At 52.8% G+C, this 20,543-nt stretch overlaps 2 protein-coding genes across 7 annotated transcripts in view; one reads left to right on the top strand and one right to left on the bottom strand.

The window, feature by feature from the left end:
• The window catches only part of FYCO1 (FYVE and coiled-coil domain containing 1), a 69,381-nt gene that overhangs the window by 32,304 nt on the left and 16,534 nt on the right, over positions 1 to 20,543 (top strand). For all 4 annotated transcript variants that reach the window (XM_005877059.2, XM_005877057.2, XM_014548397.1 and 1 more), the window contains 3 exons: positions 435 to 640; positions 2,996 to 3,140; positions 16,351 to 16,446. In XM_005877059.2, the coding sequence (XP_005877121.1) occupies positions 435 to 640; positions 2,996 to 3,140; positions 16,351 to 16,446 (447 nt within the window). The remainder of the gene's footprint in view (positions 1 to 434; positions 641 to 2,995; positions 3,141 to 16,350; positions 16,447 to 20,543) is intronic.
• Positions 7,857 to 12,956, bottom strand: CXCR6 (chemokine (C-X-C motif) receptor 6). 3 transcript variants are annotated; one of them, XM_014548405.1, is made up of 2 exons: positions 12,107 to 12,956; positions 7,857 to 9,638 (listed from the first exon to the last, which is right to left on the bottom strand). In XM_014548405.1, the coding sequence occupies exon 2, from the start codon at positions 9,615 to 9,617 to the stop codon at positions 8,598 to 8,600; it is 1,020 nt and encodes a 339-aa protein (XP_014403891.1). In that variant the 5' UTR covers positions 9,618 to 9,638; positions 12,107 to 12,956; the 3' UTR covers positions 7,857 to 8,597. The 3 variants fall into 3 exon arrangements, with proteins under 3 accessions (XP_014403891.1, XP_014403890.1, XP_014403892.1); XM_014548404.1 differs by having other exon boundaries at positions 12,134 to 12,956; XM_014548406.1 differs by having other exon boundaries at positions 12,138 to 12,956.

Below are 20,543 nucleotides of genomic sequence, written 5' to 3'. Positions count from 1 at the left end.
GAACCCAGGCCCGTGGGGCTTAAGCTTCCCTGGAGGAGCACAGAGCAAAGACCCCTGGGGCCCAAAGAAGGGCAGACAAAAGCAGGTCTCCAGTGGTGGCAGAGGGGACATCGCACAGGCCTGGGGTCTTTCTCTCAGGTCCTCGGCCACACCCGGATCCTGTGTCAGGGAAGGTGGTCTTGACTGCACACTTTATCCCCCAGCCTCCCACAACCTTAGGAAACAAAACATTCTCCCACTAATCCTACCAGGATGGCTTTATTGGAATCTTATCAGATGGGCCTTACGGCCACATTCTAAAGGGGGGGGCAGAGCCAGGTGTGACGAGAGCCATGTGGTGTCTAGAACCCAACCCAGAGCCCCTTTCTGGTGCTGAGCAGATGGCACGAGGCCCACAGCACCGTCCTCACAGCCCATGCTTGCTTGGTCCCCAGGATATGTGGTCGCATCTTCTGTTACTACTGCTGCAACAACTACGTGGCGACAAAGCCCGGGGGCCGGAAGGAGCGCTGCTGCCGAGCCTGCTTCCAGAAGTTCAGCCCCGGCTCCCCGGACAGCACCAGCTCGGGCACCAGCCAGAGCCAGCCCAGTCCCACTCTGTCGCCGGCCCAGGCTGGGCTGCAGGCGGCTGGAGGCCAAGGTCAGACTCCTGCTGCCGCCCTCGGTGTTCCCCAGGTGCCATCCCCACACCGCTGCCCCATCTTGGCTAGTTAGCTGCCACAGCTCAGTTCAGTGTTTTCCAAACCTGGGCACTAGGGAGGTATAAAAGTGTAGTCCACCAATTTGAGGCTTTCTTTATGATGCACTTGGGATTGAATAAGAATTGAAAAGGGAATACCTTTCTGCCGGTGTGATTCAGCGTCGTGAACGTGAGGTCTGTGTCCCTGTTAGCTCACATACTACCAGTGACCGTACCCCACACCCGAGAGACGCTGTCTCTCGCAGCCTGGGCCCCGACGTCCCACCCTCGCCCCCAGAGTGACTGAAGGCCAGGAGCTGTGTCTGGAAATGACCGCCTCCTGCACGCCTTCTTGGGGCTCACGGTCTCTCAGTGGCCAGGGAGGGTGTGTTCTCCTTCATGTCCTTTCACTCAGTGCAATAAAAGGAAGCGGGTTTTGCTGCTCCTGCTCCCAGCACGGCCCACCTGGCCAGCTCAGGCTGCTCTCAGGGGGCTGGCCTGCGGGCGTCCCGGGAGGCAGAGCCGGTATGGCCAGGGCTGAGGGAGTCTCATCTCTGCTCAGGCAGCGCTGCCCGCTGGGCTGCTCCCTGTGGACTCCTTGGCCTCTGCCTGGACCCAGGGCCGCCAGTGTCTTTTGTTTAACTGGATCCTAAGGAGGTTGGCAGCCTCATCACCCACAGTGGGTACAAAGAACCGCTCGGGGTGGGGAGGGGGTGCTTGGCACAGCTTTAGTATTTCTTCACATCTTCTGCGAGTCCTTTATGTGTTCTGGATACAAGTTATTTACAGATATGTGTTTTACAAGTATTTTCTCCCAGTCTACAGCCTGTCTTTTCACTTTCTTTCAAACAGCACAAGTTTATAATTTTGATGAAGGCCAGTCTATTCATTTTTTTTTCTCATGGATCAATTTTTTTTTTTAATTTGTGTATCATATGTATCTTTGGTTAACCCAAAGACTCAAAGATTTTTCCAAGTTTTCCTAGAAGTTTTACAGTTTGAGGTGGCACGTGTGGGCCTCTGACCTGTTTGGAGCTCATTTATGGATATGGTGCAAACTCTCGGTAGAGATTCATTTTTTTGCACATGGTTGTCTCATTGTTTCACTACCATTGGTTGGAAAGTGTATTCTCTTCCTGTCGAACTGCCTTTGCATCTTTGTCAGAAATCAGTCTAGTCTTCCAATCCGTGAACATAGTACAGCTCTCCATTCATTACTGTCCTGTTTTTATTTCTCTCAGTGGACATCACTTTGGGTCCCTGATGCTCCTTTGTGTCTGGGTCTGTACAAAGAAACCAATCCCTGGCCCCATTTTCAGCCGCTCCTCAGCCCTTTTATTATGTAGACTTCGGGCAAGAGGAAGAACAGAACATTCCTTCTAAAGCACGGCCCGTCCCAGGAGCCATGTGGAGGGCCCGTCCCAGTAGCCATGTGGAGGGCCAGATGGGAAACTGGTTGCTCGTAGGAACTGGAACCTTCTTTTTGCTCTGACTCAGTGGTGAGTGTTCTGGCGACCACAGAGGGTGGCCCTGTACCAGGGCACTGAGGTCACTTGTTTTGATTTCTGCTATTTCCTGTCTCCTCTCGTCTCTCTGCCTTCCTCCCTCCCTCCCTCTCTCCCTGTCATTCTCGTTTCTTCTTTCTTTCACCTCAGACCTGCCATCACATTTTCCATGACACATGCAAGAGGGTGCTTGTGGGTGGGGACGGGCACAGGAGCACGCACAGGGCATCCTTGCTACCGAGTGGCCTGCAAAGCCCAGCACCAGTCCCCTGGTCAGGACCACAGTGGCCGCTACAAGTCCTTGAGCAGAGGGAGGCCCCACTCCCACCCCCACCCCCACCCCCATGGATTGGGATGAAAATGCAGGCCAGACAGAATTCAAAGAGGCGTGGGAAGGCCCTATCTCACAGAGCGAGGACTCGGCAGCACAGAAGTGCGTTTACTTTTCCGTTCGGGTCTTTCCTGATAAGGTTTTGCTACATGGTTTCCCTTGTAAACCAGGGGCTTCAGAGGCCGTGTAAGAGCGTGAAACCTCTCCGAGCCCCTGACTGAAGGGCTGGAGAGAAATTAAGCTGTGCGTCTAGTTTCCTCTGTAGTCCCCACTCTGCTTTTCTGGCTCTTCCCAGTAGCCACGTCCTGACAGCCATTCCTCGCACATCTGGGCAGAGGAGCTATCGTTGGGTGATTCCTCACTGTGTGTCCCGGTGGCCTGTCCTGCGTGGCTGCACCCCTCACGCCCCCGAGGCTCCCTCCCATCCTGTGCATGACCGTGTGTGTTTCTCCTCTCTCCTGATCGGCCTCTGTGGTCCAGGCGCAAACCCAGACTTCAGGTCACCAGACGACACTGTGTTCGACATCATCACGGACGAGGAGCTGTGCCAGATACAGGAGTCGGGCTCCTCCCTGCCTGAAACGCCCACCGAAGCCGACTCTCTTGACCCCAGCGTGGCCGAACAGTGAGTAGAGGTCGCTGCCATTTCCCGAGTGCTCGTTCAATGCCTGGCCCTTGCGCTTGCTTATCAAAGGACCAGGAAAGTCTGGAGCAGCGGTTCTCAACCTGTGGGTCGCGAACAATGAAAATATACCCTGCATATCAGATATTTACATTACGATTCATAACAGTAGCAAAATTACAGTTATGAAGTAGCATCAAAAATAATTTTATGGTTGGGGGTCACCACAACATGAGGAACTGTATTAAAGGGTCGCGGCATTAGGAAGGTTGAGAACCACTGGACTCTGGAGGGAGGATCGCTGTCCTTGCTGAAGGGAAGGGGCCTCGGCACAGTGCTGGGGAGCAGTGGCCCTCAGGGAGTTCAGGGCTCCGGATGGTCACTGTTGACCTTGACAGAGACGTCCCGGGAAAGTCAGTGGTCCCGGATTTCAGCATTAAGGCCTTCCTGGGCGTGGGCAGCTACAGTAGTCTGCTCAGGCTGCCATAACAAAACACCCAGACTCAGTGCTGACACACCGGAGATGAGTTTTCTCACTGTTCTGTAGACTGGAAGTCCAGGTCCAGGAGGTGGCAGTTTGGTTTCTTCTGGGACCTTTCTCCTTGGCTTGCAGACCATGACCATGCCTCCTCGCGTGGTGTCTGCACGTCACCTTGGTGTGTCCTGCCTCCTCCTCGCACAAGACACCACTCAGATTGGATGAGGGCCTGTGGTCCAAATGCAGTCACTTTCTGAAATCCGGCGGTTTAGGACCACAGCATGAGTCTTGGTCTTGCCAACTCGGATTGATCTCTCTGTTCCTCTCTTCCTCCCCGACTTGAGAGGTGGCTGTCACCCAGGATTTCTGCTGCACGGGAGGGGATGCATTTAATCATCATGGGACTCTCGACAGGAGATTTTAGGCGTAAGGGTACCTCCGTATCCAGTGTTCTTTTACTAAAGAGTGACTGCACATACCATGGTGTGGCCTCATGGTTAAAGCCATCCTGATCACACAACCAAGAGAGCCCCTGCTCATGTCGCTTCTGTGGCTTTGGGCCTTTTCCTTCTGGAACCCCAGAATTCTTCCCGGACTGCAGCAGCCTGCACGTTCTCCCCCACCCTCACAGCCCAGCGGTCCCCAGGGCGTGTTCCGTCCCATTAGCGCTAAGTCGCTGTCTGCCGTCCTCACCTGGCCCCTCTTCACTGACGGTGCCTCGCCTCCCAGCCAGGTGATGGTCAGGTGAGCAGGACCGAGCTTTGGGCCTGGGAGGGCAGCCTCGGCTGCAGCTGCATGAGAAAGTGAGCCCCCTGTAGCCTTCTCTCCCTGGCCCCTCACCTTCCCCTTTCTCAGCAGGAACAAAAACAGAAGGTGTTCTGAGTGCTGACAGATATATGCGCGTCAGTCACGGGAATCAGGAAGTGTCCCAGGGAAGGAAGCTGCCAGCGCTTCTGGGAGGCTGGCCTGCGTTGTGATGTGTAGGGCTGAGCTGGCATGTCTGCTGTGTGCCCATTACCTGGCACCTAGCGGCCCCCTTGCTTCTCCAAGGTAAACCACTCCAGATGCCCAGATGATACTGAGCTTCAGCTCACCCACACAGCATCATGGCTGGTAACGCTGTAGAGCTGATGCTTCGTGGTCATGTGCTTTGGGGAGCTGTGGTGGGTTTGTCACCAACCGGGAAACTTGATGCCTGGTATCTCAGCAACAAAATGAGGACAGGATATGGTGATGCTGATTAAGGTTAGAACGCCACAGTGTGCTTGGGTTAACCAACAGCTCTGCCTTCGGGTAAGTGGAGCTGGCAGGTACCTTGGGCCCGTCAGCTGCATAAAACCTCACCAACTTTTGTGGGAGGAGAAAGGCTCCTCACTGGGGTCCTAGCCCTCGTTCTGCGGTGTGAGCCTTGGCGGGTATTAGTCTCTGAATTAGTTTCCTCGCCTGCAAAACGGTGTTGGCAGTTCCCAGGAACCACAGGCTGGGCACATGGAAGGGGTGCTGCCTTTGGAGCCCTTGGAGGAGAAGGCTGGAGTGCACGCCCTGACCACTCCCGGGCCGTGTGTTCTCTGCTCTGCTTCCACCCCTCTGGTGGGGCAGCTTCAGGTTTCTCTCCCGCAGCACCCTCTCCCCAGTCAGCGCACTCATGGAGGTCACCGGGCTGCTCCCAGGTAGCCCTGCATCTGGTCACCCTGTGCTCACACAGGACAGGGCGGCCATCTGTGGTCTCTACCAAGCATTGCAAACATGGCCGGCGAGGAGCACTTTCTTTACCTTCAGACCCTGAGGCCACACCCCAGGCAGAGTGCCTACACCCAGCCTGCTCCCCTGCTCCCCGTCCTCCCTCTGTCTCCCTTCCTTTCCCTGCCCCTTCACCAACCCCTCCCCCGGCTCCAAGGCCTTTATGACGTGCTGGTGTGCGTGAGAATAAGGGGCGGAGAAGAGCAGGTCTGAGGGTGGGAACTTCGACTTGCGGGCTATTGTGTGGATGGAATGAAATCAAGACGCAAAAGCCCTGCGGCCTCCGTGGGCTGTGCCAGTGTCTGTGGCCAGTAACGAATGGCGTGTACCCAGGGGAGGATGTGGAAAGTCATCCCTACTCCCAGGTGTCTCAGCTAAGGGCCCAGAGAGTGTAGGACCAGTGAGTGACGAGGCAGGAAGGTGAAGGACTCAGCTGCTGTGCGGTTCCTGGGGACAGGTGGGCGGGTTTGCTAAGCTGTGGAAGGGCCGGGGGTGGGGTACGGACTGGCGGTGCCTGGTCAGGGAGGAGCCAGTGGTCCCAACAGTGGCCCTTGTGCTGCTGTGGCCAGGCAGCCCCCAGCTTGGCCCTCGGAGTGCACTGACCGGGCCTCACTGTCGCTAGCCAGGGGTGTGGGTGGTGACGTGGGCCTGGGGGCCTGAGTGACTTTCCCAGGGACACAAGAGGTGGGGCTGCCACTGAGCCGGTGTTTGAGTGACCCAGGGCCCTGCTCTCTCCTCACCACCGCTTCCCCCCACAGAAGCCTGTGGAGATGCTGCAGGGCCTCGCCTCTTGTGTGGGGACACTGTCAGGAAAGTCAGGGGCTAGTGGCCCCGCTGTCAGAGGTGCTCTACACGAGGTGGAGGCACACAGGGAGATGACGGCAATGCCCCAGTGAAGCCCATTTAAAGAAGGTCAGCATCGGCCTTGTCCCCAGGAAAAGAGCAGATCGTGTTGTTTGGGACGGACGCAGTGATCATGAGGCCCGAGTATAGGAAAGTCACTCATGGATGCATTGGGCGCGGTTATGAAACAGCAGGTGGGGTCATGTGGGCCCTGTGCCGCTGGCAGTGCGTGTGGCATGCCACGCCTCTCCGAAGGCGCGAAGCAAACCCTTCCAAGCCTCGCCAACACAGCAGCTTCCATTTTGTGTTGCTAGTTTTTGTCTTTTCAATTTACCGGAGTGACATTGTTAATGAGATTATATAGGTTTCGAGTGTACACTTGAAACATCATCTGTATATTGTATTGTGTGCTCATCACCCTAAGTCTGCCCTCCTCTGTCACCATATATTTGACCCCCCTGACCCTCTTCAACCTCTCCCCACCCCTCTTCCCTCTGGCAACCACCATACTGTTGTCTGTGTCAATGAACTTTTTATTTGTTTCTTTTGTTTGTTCATTTGCTGCCTTCTGTGTTATGTCCTTCACAGTGAGTGAGAACATGATTCTTGCCCTTTTCCATCTGATTGATTTTGCTTAGCATGTGACTCTCAGGATCCATCCATGCTGTCGCAGATGGCAGTGTTTCGTCCTTCCTGCGGCTCAGTAGTATTGCTGGTTCTCGGGACAAAGAGCAGGCACTTCTGCCATTTGGGAGCCCTCCTGCCCGTGAATGCGAACTGTGCCCAGTGTTCTGTACGCAGGGCCTCCAGCCCGCAGCCAGCCCTGGGAGGTCGGCCGTGGTACAGTCCATGTCTCACCAAAACAAAGGTGAAGAGATTACCACGTAGTGACGGGCAGAGCTGGATCCAGGTCTGGTCTATCTAAACCTCAAAACCGCACTATTCAGCCCATAATTCTGCCTGCATAACAGCTGACGTCAGCTGTCCTCCTCATTTTGGCGAGTGACTTGTGACTCATGAACCAAAGAGGCAACTTTAAGCCTATTGAGCAGAGAGTTAGGATCTAGTAGACACAACACGCACAGTGTCTGACATTTAAAACTGCCTCATTCCGTGACCACAGTATGGAGGTTAAACAAATACACCTCACATGGTGGGCAGGAGGTTGGAAACCACAGCCAAGGAGCTGGGTGGTTTTCACTGGTATATTCCACGTCCTGGGTAGAGCAGTGCCCTGAGAGTTTGCAATCTTAACTTCTTTCTTGTGCCCTGGGCCCACAAATAAGCTCTTGACCTATCCCAGGCATGCCACATTAAAGTGGAAAGTGCCCAAGGGGTAAAGTAGTTTGGAGACTTTTAAAAGTTTTATTTCTTAGTCATGAAAATCATATGCTGTTTGACATATGTGTGGAAGAGAGAATTACATATACATAAAGGATTTGTGCGCATGTGTGTGAAAGGCATAGGATATCTGTGTTGTTGGTTTTTAAAAAAAAATTTTATTGACTTCAGAGAGGAAGGGAGAGGGGGAAAGAGGTGGAAACATCAATGATGAGATAGAATCATTGATTGGCTGCCTCCTGCACACCCCCTACTGGGGACCAAGCCCACAACCCAGACATATGCCCCAACCTGGAATCGAACCGAGACCTCCTGGTTCATGGGTCAATGCTTAACCACTGAACCACATCGGCCAGGCAGATCATTCAATTTTAAAATGAGCAGACCCAGCATAGACTCCTTTTCAGAACACTTCTTAGATTCACGGTGATCTTAAACTTGGCTATGCACAGTTTCTAGCATTCTGTGGACCCCTGGGATTCTCAGCCGACTCAGTTATTTTGGCCTGTTCATATTCCCTGGTGCAAGTCCTTCCAGGATTAATCACAGAACAAGAGCATAAAAGTTAACCCAAAAGTGAGGCAGAACCTGACCTCCTTGGTGAGGAGCCCAAAGGAAAGGGTCAGCACCTGTTCTCATGGCTGCTGTCATCCCTGCCTCCCCAAAACTGGAAGAATCTCCTGAACTTGGGAGCTCCACGTCACCTGCTGTCAGCAGCTCTGTGGTCATGGAACCTCTTCAACCTTCAGTCTCAGTCTCAGTGAAGGAGAACCTGGGGTTTTAGAGTCACGCCATTCCCCCTGGTGTCAGAATTCTCGGAGATGGAGGAAGGAAACCCCTTACAGTTTCTAGCTCCCCCTGTGAGCTTTAGGCCTGGTGTTCAAGGAGAGAACAGGTGTGTTCACACCTGAGAAGAAGCATTGCACACCAGTTGCAGCGTTGGGTCACTTCTCCGCGAAAATGCACAAGCTATAAACAAAGCCTTCCCCGTCGCCGCCAGAGGACACGGCATTCTGTGCTCCTGCAAGTTCCTGGGCAGCTTCTCTGAGCCCCAAAGCCTACAGCTGGAACATGCTGGTGCCCTCCACTTGCTGGGAGGCGGAGCACGTCTTGGAAGTGTCCTCCGAGGACTTCGGCTGGCTCCAGGCTCCCACGTAAGGGAGGCAGCCAATGTCTTTCACAAGTTTCCAGAAGTTCTTCCGAAACTTCAGGCCAACAAAAGCGTAGAGCACAGGGTTGAGGCAGGCCCGCAGGTAGGCAATGACCTCCGTCACGATGATGGCGTAGTGGTAGCTGGTCATGGTGTGGTACACCCAGCTCGTGCTGCCTATGAGCTTCACGAGAGTGAAGGGCGTCTGGGTCAGCAGGAACACAGCCACCACCAGGAAGATGATCTTGAGAGACTTGTGGTTCTGGAAGCCTCGGGCACGAAGCAGCGTCTTGATTATGACCGAGTAGCAGACAATCATGGTGAGCAGTGGCAGGAAGAACCCCAGAGTCATCTGGGTGGCGAGAACCACAGTGGAAATCGCCTCGTTGTGATCACAGACCCACTTGTCGTACTTATGGACATCACCATAGATGATCTGTGGCAAGGCCAACAGCAGGGAGACCACCCAGATGGACCCGCAGATGGCCTTGCCCCAGCTCATCCGCTTCGCCTTCTGGTTATAGGCCTTTGTGGCCCGGACCACCGCCATGAAGCGGTCCACGGTGATGCAGACGAGGATGAGCATGGACGTGTAGAAGTTGAAAGTATAGACGCCCAGCAGGATTTGGCACATCACCTTGCCGAAGACCCATTCATGCATGCCTGCGTAGGCCCAGAAGGGCAGGGTGCAGACAAACACCAGGTCAGCCAGGGGCAGGTTCACCAGGAACATGTCCGTCAGGCTCTTCAGCTTCTGGTAGAAGATATAGATGACCAGCACCAGCGAGTTCCCCACCAGGCCACAGAGGAACACAGCCACGTACATGCAGGGCAGAAAGAGCTTCTTGAACTCCAGGAAGTTATTGTGCTCCTGCTTGTTGGCATTGGACACATTGAACATGCTTGCAAAATAGTCGTCGTCCTCCATAGTGTCTGTTCTGATGAACACCTGTGAGTCAAAACACAGGAGTCATGTTTGGGCTGAGGGTCCACGCCCGTCTTCCCACTGCCCCCTTGCCCAGCTCCGCCCTGCACAGTCTAGTACACGACACGGCCAGTTCAGTGGGGAAAATGCTCCAGCAGGACAGGGAATTCTTCATGAGCCTTACAGTTCTCAGGACTCACCCGCCTGGGAGACCATGCGCATCCCAGAAAACGTGTGCTCACTTCGGCCTCAAAGGGCACCTGTGGTGACATGGGGTCGGTGCCCTTTGGTAGAGCAGCACAGAAGGGCCTGCTACACCTGCCCAGGCCTCACAGCACGTGCCCGCCCATCCTGTGCCCCACCTGCTGTTACATTGGACCCCTGAACTACTCGTGAAAGCCAAGGCACGTGTTCCCCAGGAGGTGTCTGGGGGATGGCCCGTCCCTCCTGCCTTTTGCTCTCAACTACATAGATTTTAAAGGACGACTGATAGAAAAACCAGACAGAGAAATGCACGTGGCTGCCCAGCACTTGGGCTGAGCCGGCCCCTGACCAGGGATTGGGGAGTTCTCACACCCCAGCCTCATCTTTCCCCTTTATCGCCTGTCCCAGTGACAATGTGCCCCGTCAGAGCCTCATTTCCTGAAGATACTTTGACCTTTAGGCATCTCTTAAGAGGTAGGTTTCCTTAGAAGAGAACATGGCTTTAGCTTTTATGACTAGCAGTTTAGGCTGAGGGGTCTCCTTTAACAAATGGGAGCCCTGGTTGAAATGGCCAGCTGGGTGGGTGGCCAGAGGCCGGTGGCAGGCCTTGCAGTGGGGCTTGTAGCTAAGTGCAAATAGCTGCCTCTTTTGCCTGGGACTCCCTGCCCTTCAAGGCCCACACTTCCCTTTGACCCTTCTCTTTGCCCTGTGACCCTGCCGAGGACCACAGGCAGGACATAACAGAGGTGATGTGACCCGTGGCGTGGGCACGGGCACCTGCCTGCAGCAGCTTCGAGTTTGGAGTGCCAGGCCACTGGCCTGCAGATTCTCCACACACAGTGGCTCATTTCCAGGGACCCAGGGCTATCAGTACCTCAAGAAGATGGGTTTTTTGTGTTGCTGTTTTTTAAACGAAAACACAGGTATTCTTTATTGCAATTTCATAGTTGGAAGGAGGCAGGTATTTGGATTAGCAAAGTCAAAATAACCACCAGCAAAAAAAAAAATACAACAACCAGCCAGACAAGGGCATAAACAAGGAGGCCTTATCTCTCCTTTCTTATCTCCTGGAAGACTTCTGACTGGAAGTGGCATCAGCCCTGGTGCTGTCCCCTCAGTCTTTTCTGGGAACAAAGCACCCTTCACTGCAAGGAAGGGCCTTGCCTTTGGGTGAGACTACGCAATAAAAAGTCCCTGCTCCTCGTCCGGCCGCGGTGTCTCAGTGGTTGAGCACTGACCTATGAACCAGGAGGTCATGGTTCGATTCCCAGTCAGAGCACATGCCTCGGTTGCATCCTCAATCCCCGGTGGGGGGTGTGCAGTAGGCAGCCAACCAGTGATGCTCTCTCATCGTTAATGTTTCTAATTCCCTCTCTGAAATCAATAAATCGGATTTTCTCAAAACCTTAAAAAATTACTTTCCCTTCTAGAAATGGGAAAACCATTTACTTCCATAACCAAAGTTCTATGTTTATTTCTGAAAATAAAAAATAAAAAAGGTAATATATGCAACTTTGGAAATAGTGTAAATGTCTAATAATAAAAAAAATAGCTAATTATAATTCAGACAAAATAGAATATAACTAATGTTTAGTGCTTTTAATATTTTTAAAACGGTAACGCATTTGAATTGCTCAGAAGAGTATAAGCACAAACTTAGTATTGGCTGTTACTATTGCAGTGAGTAGGTGACAGGGGTATAGAATTAATCATGGTTCTTAACCTTTGATCATAAACCCCTTTGAGAATCTCATCGAGGCCGCAGACCTTTTCCTCAGAAATACGTACACACACTTGCACTCCTGGGGTCCGTGAGCCCTTTGACACTCTGCCACATACCTTACCACCCTGGTCTAAGAATCCACGATAAGCTATAGGGTTTTGACTATATATTTTTTAAAACAGAAACATGACCAGATTTTATCAGCAGTTCGCTCTGGTTGGTGCAGACTTATTTCCCTTATATTTTCCAAAAGTTCTATAGTGGTGAGCCATATTCCGAGATAGGAGCCTGTCTTATTAAATGCAAAAGAAACAAAAACAAAGGCTATTCAGTGAACAAACATAGACAGCGAGTCTCCTCATCTCCCGGGAGGGTCTGACCGCCGTTGCCCCCCAGGACCATTCGCTTCCAAGCACGTCCAGTGCCCAGGACCCATAAGTCATTTCTCTAACCCTCGGCAGCAAGCAGGAGAGATGGGATCGAAACCTGGAGCAGCTGCGCGCTAAAAGCCTGGGCATTTCAGGGCGGCTGCTCCCGGCAGGAATCTGAGAGCCCTGGCTCTTACCTATAGAGAGGAAGACAAATGACTCACCCACCAAGATGCCTTTTCAGTTTGTTCCAGAGATGAGCTGTGCTCAGCAGCAGGCTCTACCTCTGCCTCTCTGTGATGTGGTCCATGTTTCCGCTGAGTAGTTTTGAAGAACCCTCGGTTGCTGATTGGAAGAGGCCCAACCCATCTAGCAGATCAGAATCCACATGACCAGTCTGCACCCATGTAATTTGGGGTCAAAGATAGGAAGCTGTGGCTCCGTCACTGAGACCCCTCTGCCCCCGGGCTGGCGACCGACTCGCCCGCTGGGACCTGAGAGGGCTTTTGTTTGTAAACCGATGGCATTCGAATCTTAAAATTCTTTCATTCACTAGTCATGCGTCTCTTTGGAATAGTTTGGGTCTGGACCAATGCAGAGTGCATGCTCTGGTCTCGTTCTGTGTATGCGTGCAGCTCCAACGTGATAGCCACGGATTCTCAACCCTGCAGAACTGGTATCCCCATTTAATAGGTGAGAACACCCAGGGCCGTAGTTGAATTAGTCCCATGTGCACACAGCTAGTAACTGGCATTTCCAGGCTACAAACCCAGCTCCGTCACTGCCAGGCCAGTGAACCAGATGGCTTCTAGGTGAATGTGGGTCTGACATGGGATAAGCCAGCCATGTCATTTAGGACGAGTTCAAGAGCCGGAGTTGGAAGGACCTGAGCCTTGTCTCACACACACTCGGCCGTGCTCTTCTCGCCTAGTAATCACTTGTGCCCCGTGGGGCAAACCAGGTCTCGACCTGCTGCCCTCCACAAGTGCCTTTTGTGATCTGCCTGTTTGCAGTGTTGCTTGTTTCAAGGGCATTCCTTTTCTTGGAAACAAAACTAAGCTGCTTAAGGGGAAGTAGCCAGTCATATGCCTTGGCTTCCCACTGGTGTACTGCAACATTTTCCAAACAGGTGAGGGGAGAACCGGAGGGGCATGGCAGCCGCCTGCCACACACTTATCGGGGAAGTCAGGCTACGATGACCTGCTCGCTCTTCCTCAGCACCTGGCACTCTCGAGCCAGAACTCTAGTTAGGATGTTGGGACCCGGGCTGAGGCCTTCACAGCTGCAGGCAGAAGAGGCTGCCTGCAAGGCTTTGGTGGGTGACAGGGCTGTGGAGGGGAAGTTAAAAGATCCTAACAACGGTAGCCTAACCAAAGGGCTAGGGAGGTGTGGGAGGGAGTTGGGTGTGGCCTGTGCAGCGTCGCCCCCAGGTGTTGGTTGTGAGAATGGGCCTGCAGGTTTGTCTCTTGCGTCAGACCATAGTTACCAAGTAATCAGAAATCAAAATACCAGAACTGTTCTTCTTCGCTTGGTTTTTAGGCAAAAGGAAATCAGTGACTAAAACAACAACTACTAGGAATTTACTTTAATCGTAAAATAAAATACCCCAATCCACAAAATGACTCACCCCAACCTTGCAAACCGGGCTGTTCACTAGAGTCTCCTGCAGTGACGGGCACGTCCTGGGTCCGTGCTGTCCCCTCAGTGGCCACTAGCCCGTGTGGCTGCTCAGCACCTGCTGTGTGGCTAGTGCAACTAAAGAGTCACATTTTGTAGCTTTAAAATAATTTGGTGAATTTGGGTTTCAATAGCCATAGCTAGTGGCTATCTGTTGGACAGTGCGATTGTAAACCCAAGACCTCTGCTGCTCACAGGGCCCTGCTCACAGATGCAGGCTGCCCGGGGGACTGCCGGACTCTCATCGGTCAGAGCACCACTCCTAACTGCTGGGCTCAGCCAGAGCCGTAGATGGAGCCCCTGAGGAAGAGGGTCAGCCAGACCCTCGCATAGGGGCCTTGCAGGCATCCTTTCCTGCCCAGCACATCCAAACGAGCGGGCCATCTGCTATCCAACGGCTGCAAAATTGACGTACAGCAATTCAGTAAAAAAGAGCCAAGGCATTTTGATCTGTGGGAGGAAAATACTAGAGATTGCAGCTGCAGAAACCAAGCTGGAGGACCCCACCCGGGATCCCTCCTCCAGGCCGCATGAACCCCTGGACTGCATTGCCAGGGACTGCTCAGCATCCACCTCATCTGTGATGGCCACTTTCTTCTTACTTGGTTCTAACTTGGAGCCTTGCCCGGCTGGCGTGGCTCAGTGGTTGAGTGTTGATCTGTGAACCAGGAGGTCATACTTCGATTCCCGGTCAAGGCATATTCCCAGGTTGCAGACTTGATCCTAGTGTGGGGCATGTAGGAGGCAGCCAACCAATGATTCTGATCTCGATCTCCCTCCCTTCCTCTGAAATTAATAAAAATATATTTAAAAATAAATAAGTAAATTGGTCGTGTCCTCCCTTGGGGGCATTTGAGACAGAAAACTGCCTTAGCCTGAGGCACCTAACCTGGACACTTACTGGGCACAGGCTGTGTGCAGGGCAGGTGCCCAGGGATGTCGAGATGAGCGCCTCAGGGGGTGGAGCAAGTTGGTAGATACCTGTGGGTGAAGACAGGTCCAGCTGGACTGGCTGTAGGCTCGGGGAAGTGTGGCATGCCGTCTTCCCCACGAGGCTGCTGTGGCTAGCGTTAAGCTCCCAGGGCTGGAGCCTGGCGGGAGGAAGGTCACTTGTGGGCAGTGAGTTTGTCTCGCTCCTTTTCTTAGAAAAGCACATCAATGACAACAGAAAGAAATGGGCCTGGGAGGGGATAGGCTGCCCCCTGGTGGCTGTGCTTTTGTTCCCTGTCATTCTCACATTTTTTAATCCTTGGGCATCTTCTAACACAGCTGCTTGGACATTTTCTACTACATCCCACAGTGAGAGTACATGTTACCTGACCACCTGGGTGTGGACATGTGTAGACTCCAAATCAGAACAAGAGCCTCATAAAACGATACTGAACCCTCCCCACATGCATTGGTCATTTCCGGTCTGTTTTCCTAATGTTGGCCATAACTTACTCACAACCTACTACGTGGGTCGTGACCCACTGTTTGAAAATCTATTGAAAACTACTCGCTACCTTCCCAACTTCATCGCCCACCCAGGCATTCTCTCCCCTCCTCCCCCCCTCCCCCCCAGCTCCCTCTCGCGGGGCCTCAGGCAGGACCAGCGAGGGTCTGAGGCACCTACTCTGGGAATCATCTCCTTGTGGGTTGCTGGGGGTTGTCTGGCGTCATGATGGTCAGAGAGGGGGGAGACGCAGAAAGAGAGGGAACAATAGGTAAGGACATCTTTTGTCCTAGATGTAGGAAGATGGAGAGAACCAGCTGCAGTTTTCAGAGTTTGTTTCATCATATGTTATAGATCTTTCTCGTTTACGGTGTTTCCACTGTGGACAAGGATAAAAGCAAATGAAATGAGGTCGGCCTGCGTGGCCTTGGGCCCATCTCTCCTCCCCTGAACCCCTGTCTCTTGAGCTGCTTCTTGCAGGGACATTCTGTGATTCTGTTTGTCCCAGGGTCAGAGGTGGGGGATCTGGAAGCCATGGTTAGAAGAGCAACAAGAAGGGAGGAGGGCAGAGGTGGGGCAGGGCCTGGGGGAAACGGAATGGCGAATGACAAGGCTTGCCTTGGTGGCAGCAGGCGAAAGGACTTAGCCAGAGTCACAGAGTTAGTCGCAAAGCCAAGACCGGAACCGCCTTGAAGTGGTGATTCCCAACACCCCACCCCGAGCTATGCCACCTCTCTGCCCTGAGCCACAGTGGGCTCCAGTGGGAGGCTGACTGTCCCGCTGGTCATGGGCTGGTGTGAGCTGTGCAGAGACAGCCCCAGCCGGGCACCTGGGCGCTCGTGGGTGTCTGGTGATCTAGACACCCCTGAGAGCCCCCAGTGCCAGCCCTCGCCACCCCCACGTAGTTGCACCCCGAGAGCAGATTCCCACATCCCGTGGCCTCAGCACTCCAGCAGTAGGCAGACAGGAGCAAGGTCGGGCAGTGGGAGCTCTGGTGGCAAGCAGGCACGATATCCAGGCTGTCCAAAGGAAGCCAAGAGGTCAGAGCCTCTCTGTAACTCAGCTGGTGTGGGATGGGGGGTGGTCCATGTGTGCATGGTCATCCCGTCCCCACACCCGTGGGGAAGACGTTAGGGAGATCACTGCAGCCCTGTTGTCCTCTCCCACCCAGTGCCCTCTGCCCACAGGGTATGCGGGCCTGTCTCACGACCTCCAGATTGAAGGGTTTCCATGGGGTCTGATATTGGCTACATGACTCCAGCTGTGGGCCTCAGGTAGTGGGCCCCTGTGTGCTGATAACTAAATGGCTGTACTCTCATGACATTTCAGGGACACCGCATCGAGCTCACTAACCCCTGAGGACACCGAAGACATGGCCCTGGGGCAGGACACAGAAATCTGCTTGCTGAAGTCCGGGGAGCTGATGTAAGTGCCCATCCCCAAGCGGGGCCTCCCGGGACAGTGGGTTCGGGGCAGAGGAACTGACTTCCCAGTGCCGGAGCTGGAACGCACCCGCAGGCTGACTGGGCACCGGAGGTTGTGCTTTTTTAGGTATAATTTATATACAGTAAGACCCCCTTTACAGTGTGTAATGCTTGGCCTTTGACAAATAATACAGTGTAATAGTCACCAGTCATCCTGCCCAGCCCACACTCAGCTCGGCCAGCAGCTCATACGATCTCAGGGACCTCAAAGCCCACCCAGCTCTGCTCCCCACTTGCTGCTCCGTCTTGGACAAGTTACCTAACCTCTCTGAGCTTTAGTTTTAGTTTCTACCCCTGAGGCAACACGTTTTTTCCAGAAAAGGCAGAGTTGAGGAGATGTGACTGGCTCCAGCCTCACACATTCCTAAGTTGTAGCCCTGAGCTAACATGCTGCGAAAGAGGCAACCTCGTTCTAGGAAAGAAAAATAGTCCAAACCAGGTCCATCACCCCCAAAAGCTCCCTGTCCCCCTTTAAAGTCATCCCTCTCCCATAGCTATGCCCTATGTTCTTTTTTGAAAATAACTTTGTTTTCTTATCATAAACACAATACATTTTCATTGTAGAAAACTAGGAAAATAGAGATAAGTAAATCACATTGATATGTAGCTCTCCAGTCTTTTTATACTTATACACATTTACATAATTTTTACTTAAATATTGTACATTGTATTTTGCAGTCTTTTTAAATTTAATATTGCATGTGTATTTCCCCATAGCATTCTTGTTCTCTCCAGTGTTGTGTCCAATGGCTGCGTAACTGCATAATAGTCATTGAATACATTCAGTCACTCATTCACCGGTGTTTATTCAGTACCTCCTGTGTACCAGGTACTGTTCTAAGTCCTTGGAGTACAGCAGTGAACAACACAGAAAAAGATCCCTGCCCTCATGTTCAGCATGTAGTTCAGAAGGGTTGGACAAACTATAAACATGAGTAAGGAAATTATATAATATGTTGCAAGGTAGCTTGCTAGGGGAAAGAAACAAAGAGGCGGGTGAGAGGTCAGGGGAATTTGCAGCTTTAGATGGAGTGACGCCAAGAAGGTTAAGACTTGACAGAGTTGCCATTCAGATATGTGAAGGACCAGCATTCAAGCAGAGAAAACAGTCAGTGCAAAGGCCCTGAGGCAGGATGGTACCGGGCATGTTCAAGGACTAGGGTAAAGGCCAGGGTGGCGGAAGCAGAGAGACCTAGTCAGAGAGGGAATGAGGGCTGGGAGGTCCACATCACATCAGACCTCGTTGGCCATTCTAAGGACTTTGGTTTTTGTCTGAGGGGGAAATGGGAGCCCCCAAATTAGGTTTGGAACAGAAGAGTGACTTACTCTAATTTACATCTGGAAAAGGGTCACTCTGGTGTGGAGGGATGACTGTGGGGATCCAGGGCAGAGTAGGGAGACCAGTAGAATTTACATTTATGATGTGAGAGTCCTGTGGACAGGAGGCTTTTATTTGAGCAGAGATAGCAAACCGTTAATTTGTCCTTATTCGCATCTCCTTTGGGGAGACTGGGTATTGTTCTTTACTGAACATATAATGTCTAGAAAGGTCAAAAACATTAATTAAAGGCACAATCACAATAACAATGCAAGGGACAGTTCCGGAACATAAATTATAAGATAGCCCAGCCTTGGCGGGCTATTCCGTCAGGAAGTGACTACACACGTAATGTAGTAACACTTGATGTTACAAGAAAGACCTCTTCTCCACAATGAACCTCTGCCTGCTCTCAGATTCTCTGAAAAATGTAAACGTTGGGAAAGGCCTTTTATACCATAATTAGAAATAAAGCTTAGTACATGGAAACATGTTTAATGGAATTCAGTTTTCACAAAGGTGAATGACTCAGATCAGAGCTGTTCTTTTTAAAGCATTTGGGTTTTTAAATCATGGATTAGTCTTCTCGTTAGTGTAGCTTTGGGGAGTGTTTCCATCCATCCCCACAGCTTGGGAGGCAGACAGAACTCTCAGCACCAACACTTGCTGTTCAGTCTTGGGAAAGTTACCTAACCTCTCTGAGCTTTCGTTTCCACCCCCGACGCAACACATTTCCTCCAGGAAAGGCAGAGTTGAGGCGATGAGACTGGCCCCAGCCCACCACATCCCAGGCTGTAGCTCTGAGCTACATGCTGCCTCTGGAGTTGCTTGGTACAGGACGGGGCGCCGCCCCAGTCAAGACAGGTAGCATCAAGGAGATTTCCCTATTCAGGTTCATCCTCTTACGTCATCTCCACACCGGGCAAGAGGCAGGTGGCTGTCTCTGTTTGCATATGAGGGGACGGAGGCTGAGGGGAGAGTCAGCCTGCAGCAGTAAGAAGTGAGGCAGGCACCAGAGTCCGGGTCCCTCTGGCTCCACACCTCATTCTTCACATCCCTGCTGGGTCCTGCAGAGGGCCTGCAAGCAGAGGCACTCTCGTCACTAGACCCTTCAGACTTCTGGAAGAGGCTCAAACCGCCTCATGAGAGTTAGAGCCGGGGCACAGCCCCAAGATATGATCCCCGAGGCCATGATATCAGCCCTGCGTTAGAGAGTCGGGGGAGGGATCCCAGACGGCCGTGGAGGAGGTGGAAGTCGCACTCCCCACCTCCCAGGACCAGACTGGCATTACAGCGGAAACAGAAGGCCTCACCTGAATAATCAGCTGAGACTAGCAACAGAAGTCTTAAAGCTAAGGATTTACAGAGAAGCCACATTGAGACTGGTAGGAAGGGCAGAGATTCCAAAAGGGCCGCCCCCCCTTTTTCCTTCAATGGGCACGACTGAAATTCCAGAAGACTGTCTCAGCTGCCAAGGTTCCCCCAGGAGCGAGCGGTCTCAACCCTACCCCCGGCTCCCCAGCCCAGAGGACCAGAGCCGGGGTACCACATAGCATCTGGCTGTGAAAATCGGGATTCTGTCCTCCTTGGTTTCCTGCTGGAAACTAGGGTGCCCTCTTTAAGATCCAGCACAAAATCTCATTGGCAGATACTCACCCAGGGCTCCAAAGGAGGGAGGGCGGAGGGACTAGAGTTCTGTGAGGAGAGACTGGGGTTTGTGGCTCCAGGGAGAAAGCTGAAGGAATGGCCACCCGGTCCTTGCCCTAAGTTTCTCTCTTATATTGTAGATGCTATCTTTCTTGGGTGGAGCACTCTTAGAAGTCCAGCATCAGCCTGGGGGAAATGCCAAGAGTCCCACCCTCCAGGCTCCCTGTTCAACACAGCAAAGATCACGTCCTGCAGAGGAGTCGGCTGCTTGGGCCTTGAGTGTAGAGGTCCAGACAGGTTCAGGGGGTGTTAGTGACTGAGTTGTGTGGCTCTGGGGTGGGGGCCACACACCTTACCTTCCCCCAAGACTGACCATTGCCTCCCTTTCACAGGAGAGGCAGAATCTGGGACAGACAGGGTTATGTGGCTCTAAGATGGTGTCAGTTTTTCCCCTCACACGCCCAAGCAGTGCAGAGCCCTTCACACAGCCAAGTCTTAGTCTGTTTGTGCCTGATAAACTCTGCTGCCTCCCCCTGACGACTCCCTGAAACCCTGCTCCACCACAAAGGTCTGCAGGCACCCAGCAGCTGGCGGCTAGCCTTAGTGTACCCCGGGACTTTAGTGAGTGGCCTCAGATCCAGCACTGACCCCGCCTGTTTCGGTGATAAACACCACTCACCCCTCCTCCCTGGTGACTCACTAAGGACCTACATCATTCAACCCAGTACTGCCGGAGGCTCTCTTAGTGACGGACCTAACGGGCAGCCAGAAGGCAGAGGCAAATCTCAGAGTGCCTTGTACCTTTTACTGACCTGCCCCCAGGCTCAGTGCTACTGAATGCCAGCCTTGGTGCACAACTTGGTCCTACACACGCCCAGGCGCTGCAGAGGCAGCCACAAGCTGTGGGTTGTTTTAAAACTCCAAACAGGTTGCCTAGGGCCAGTCACAGGCAGCATCTGACACTGACCTGCACCAGAGTCCCTCCCATGAGCCACCAGAACCAACTAGTGGCAAACATCAAACAACTCCAGAGCAGGATCCAATTACCTTCCCAAGGGGCACCAGACCCTGCT

This window comes from Myotis brandtii, unplaced genomic scaffold, assembly GCF_000412655.1.
Source record: "Myotis brandtii unplaced genomic scaffold, ASM41265v1 scaffold506, whole genome shotgun sequence".
NCBI lineage: Eukaryota > Metazoa > Chordata > Mammalia > Chiroptera > Vespertilionidae > Myotis > Myotis brandtii.
The sequence above is the reverse complement of the archived record's forward strand: the minus strand, read 5'-3'. Positions and strand labels throughout refer to the sequence as shown.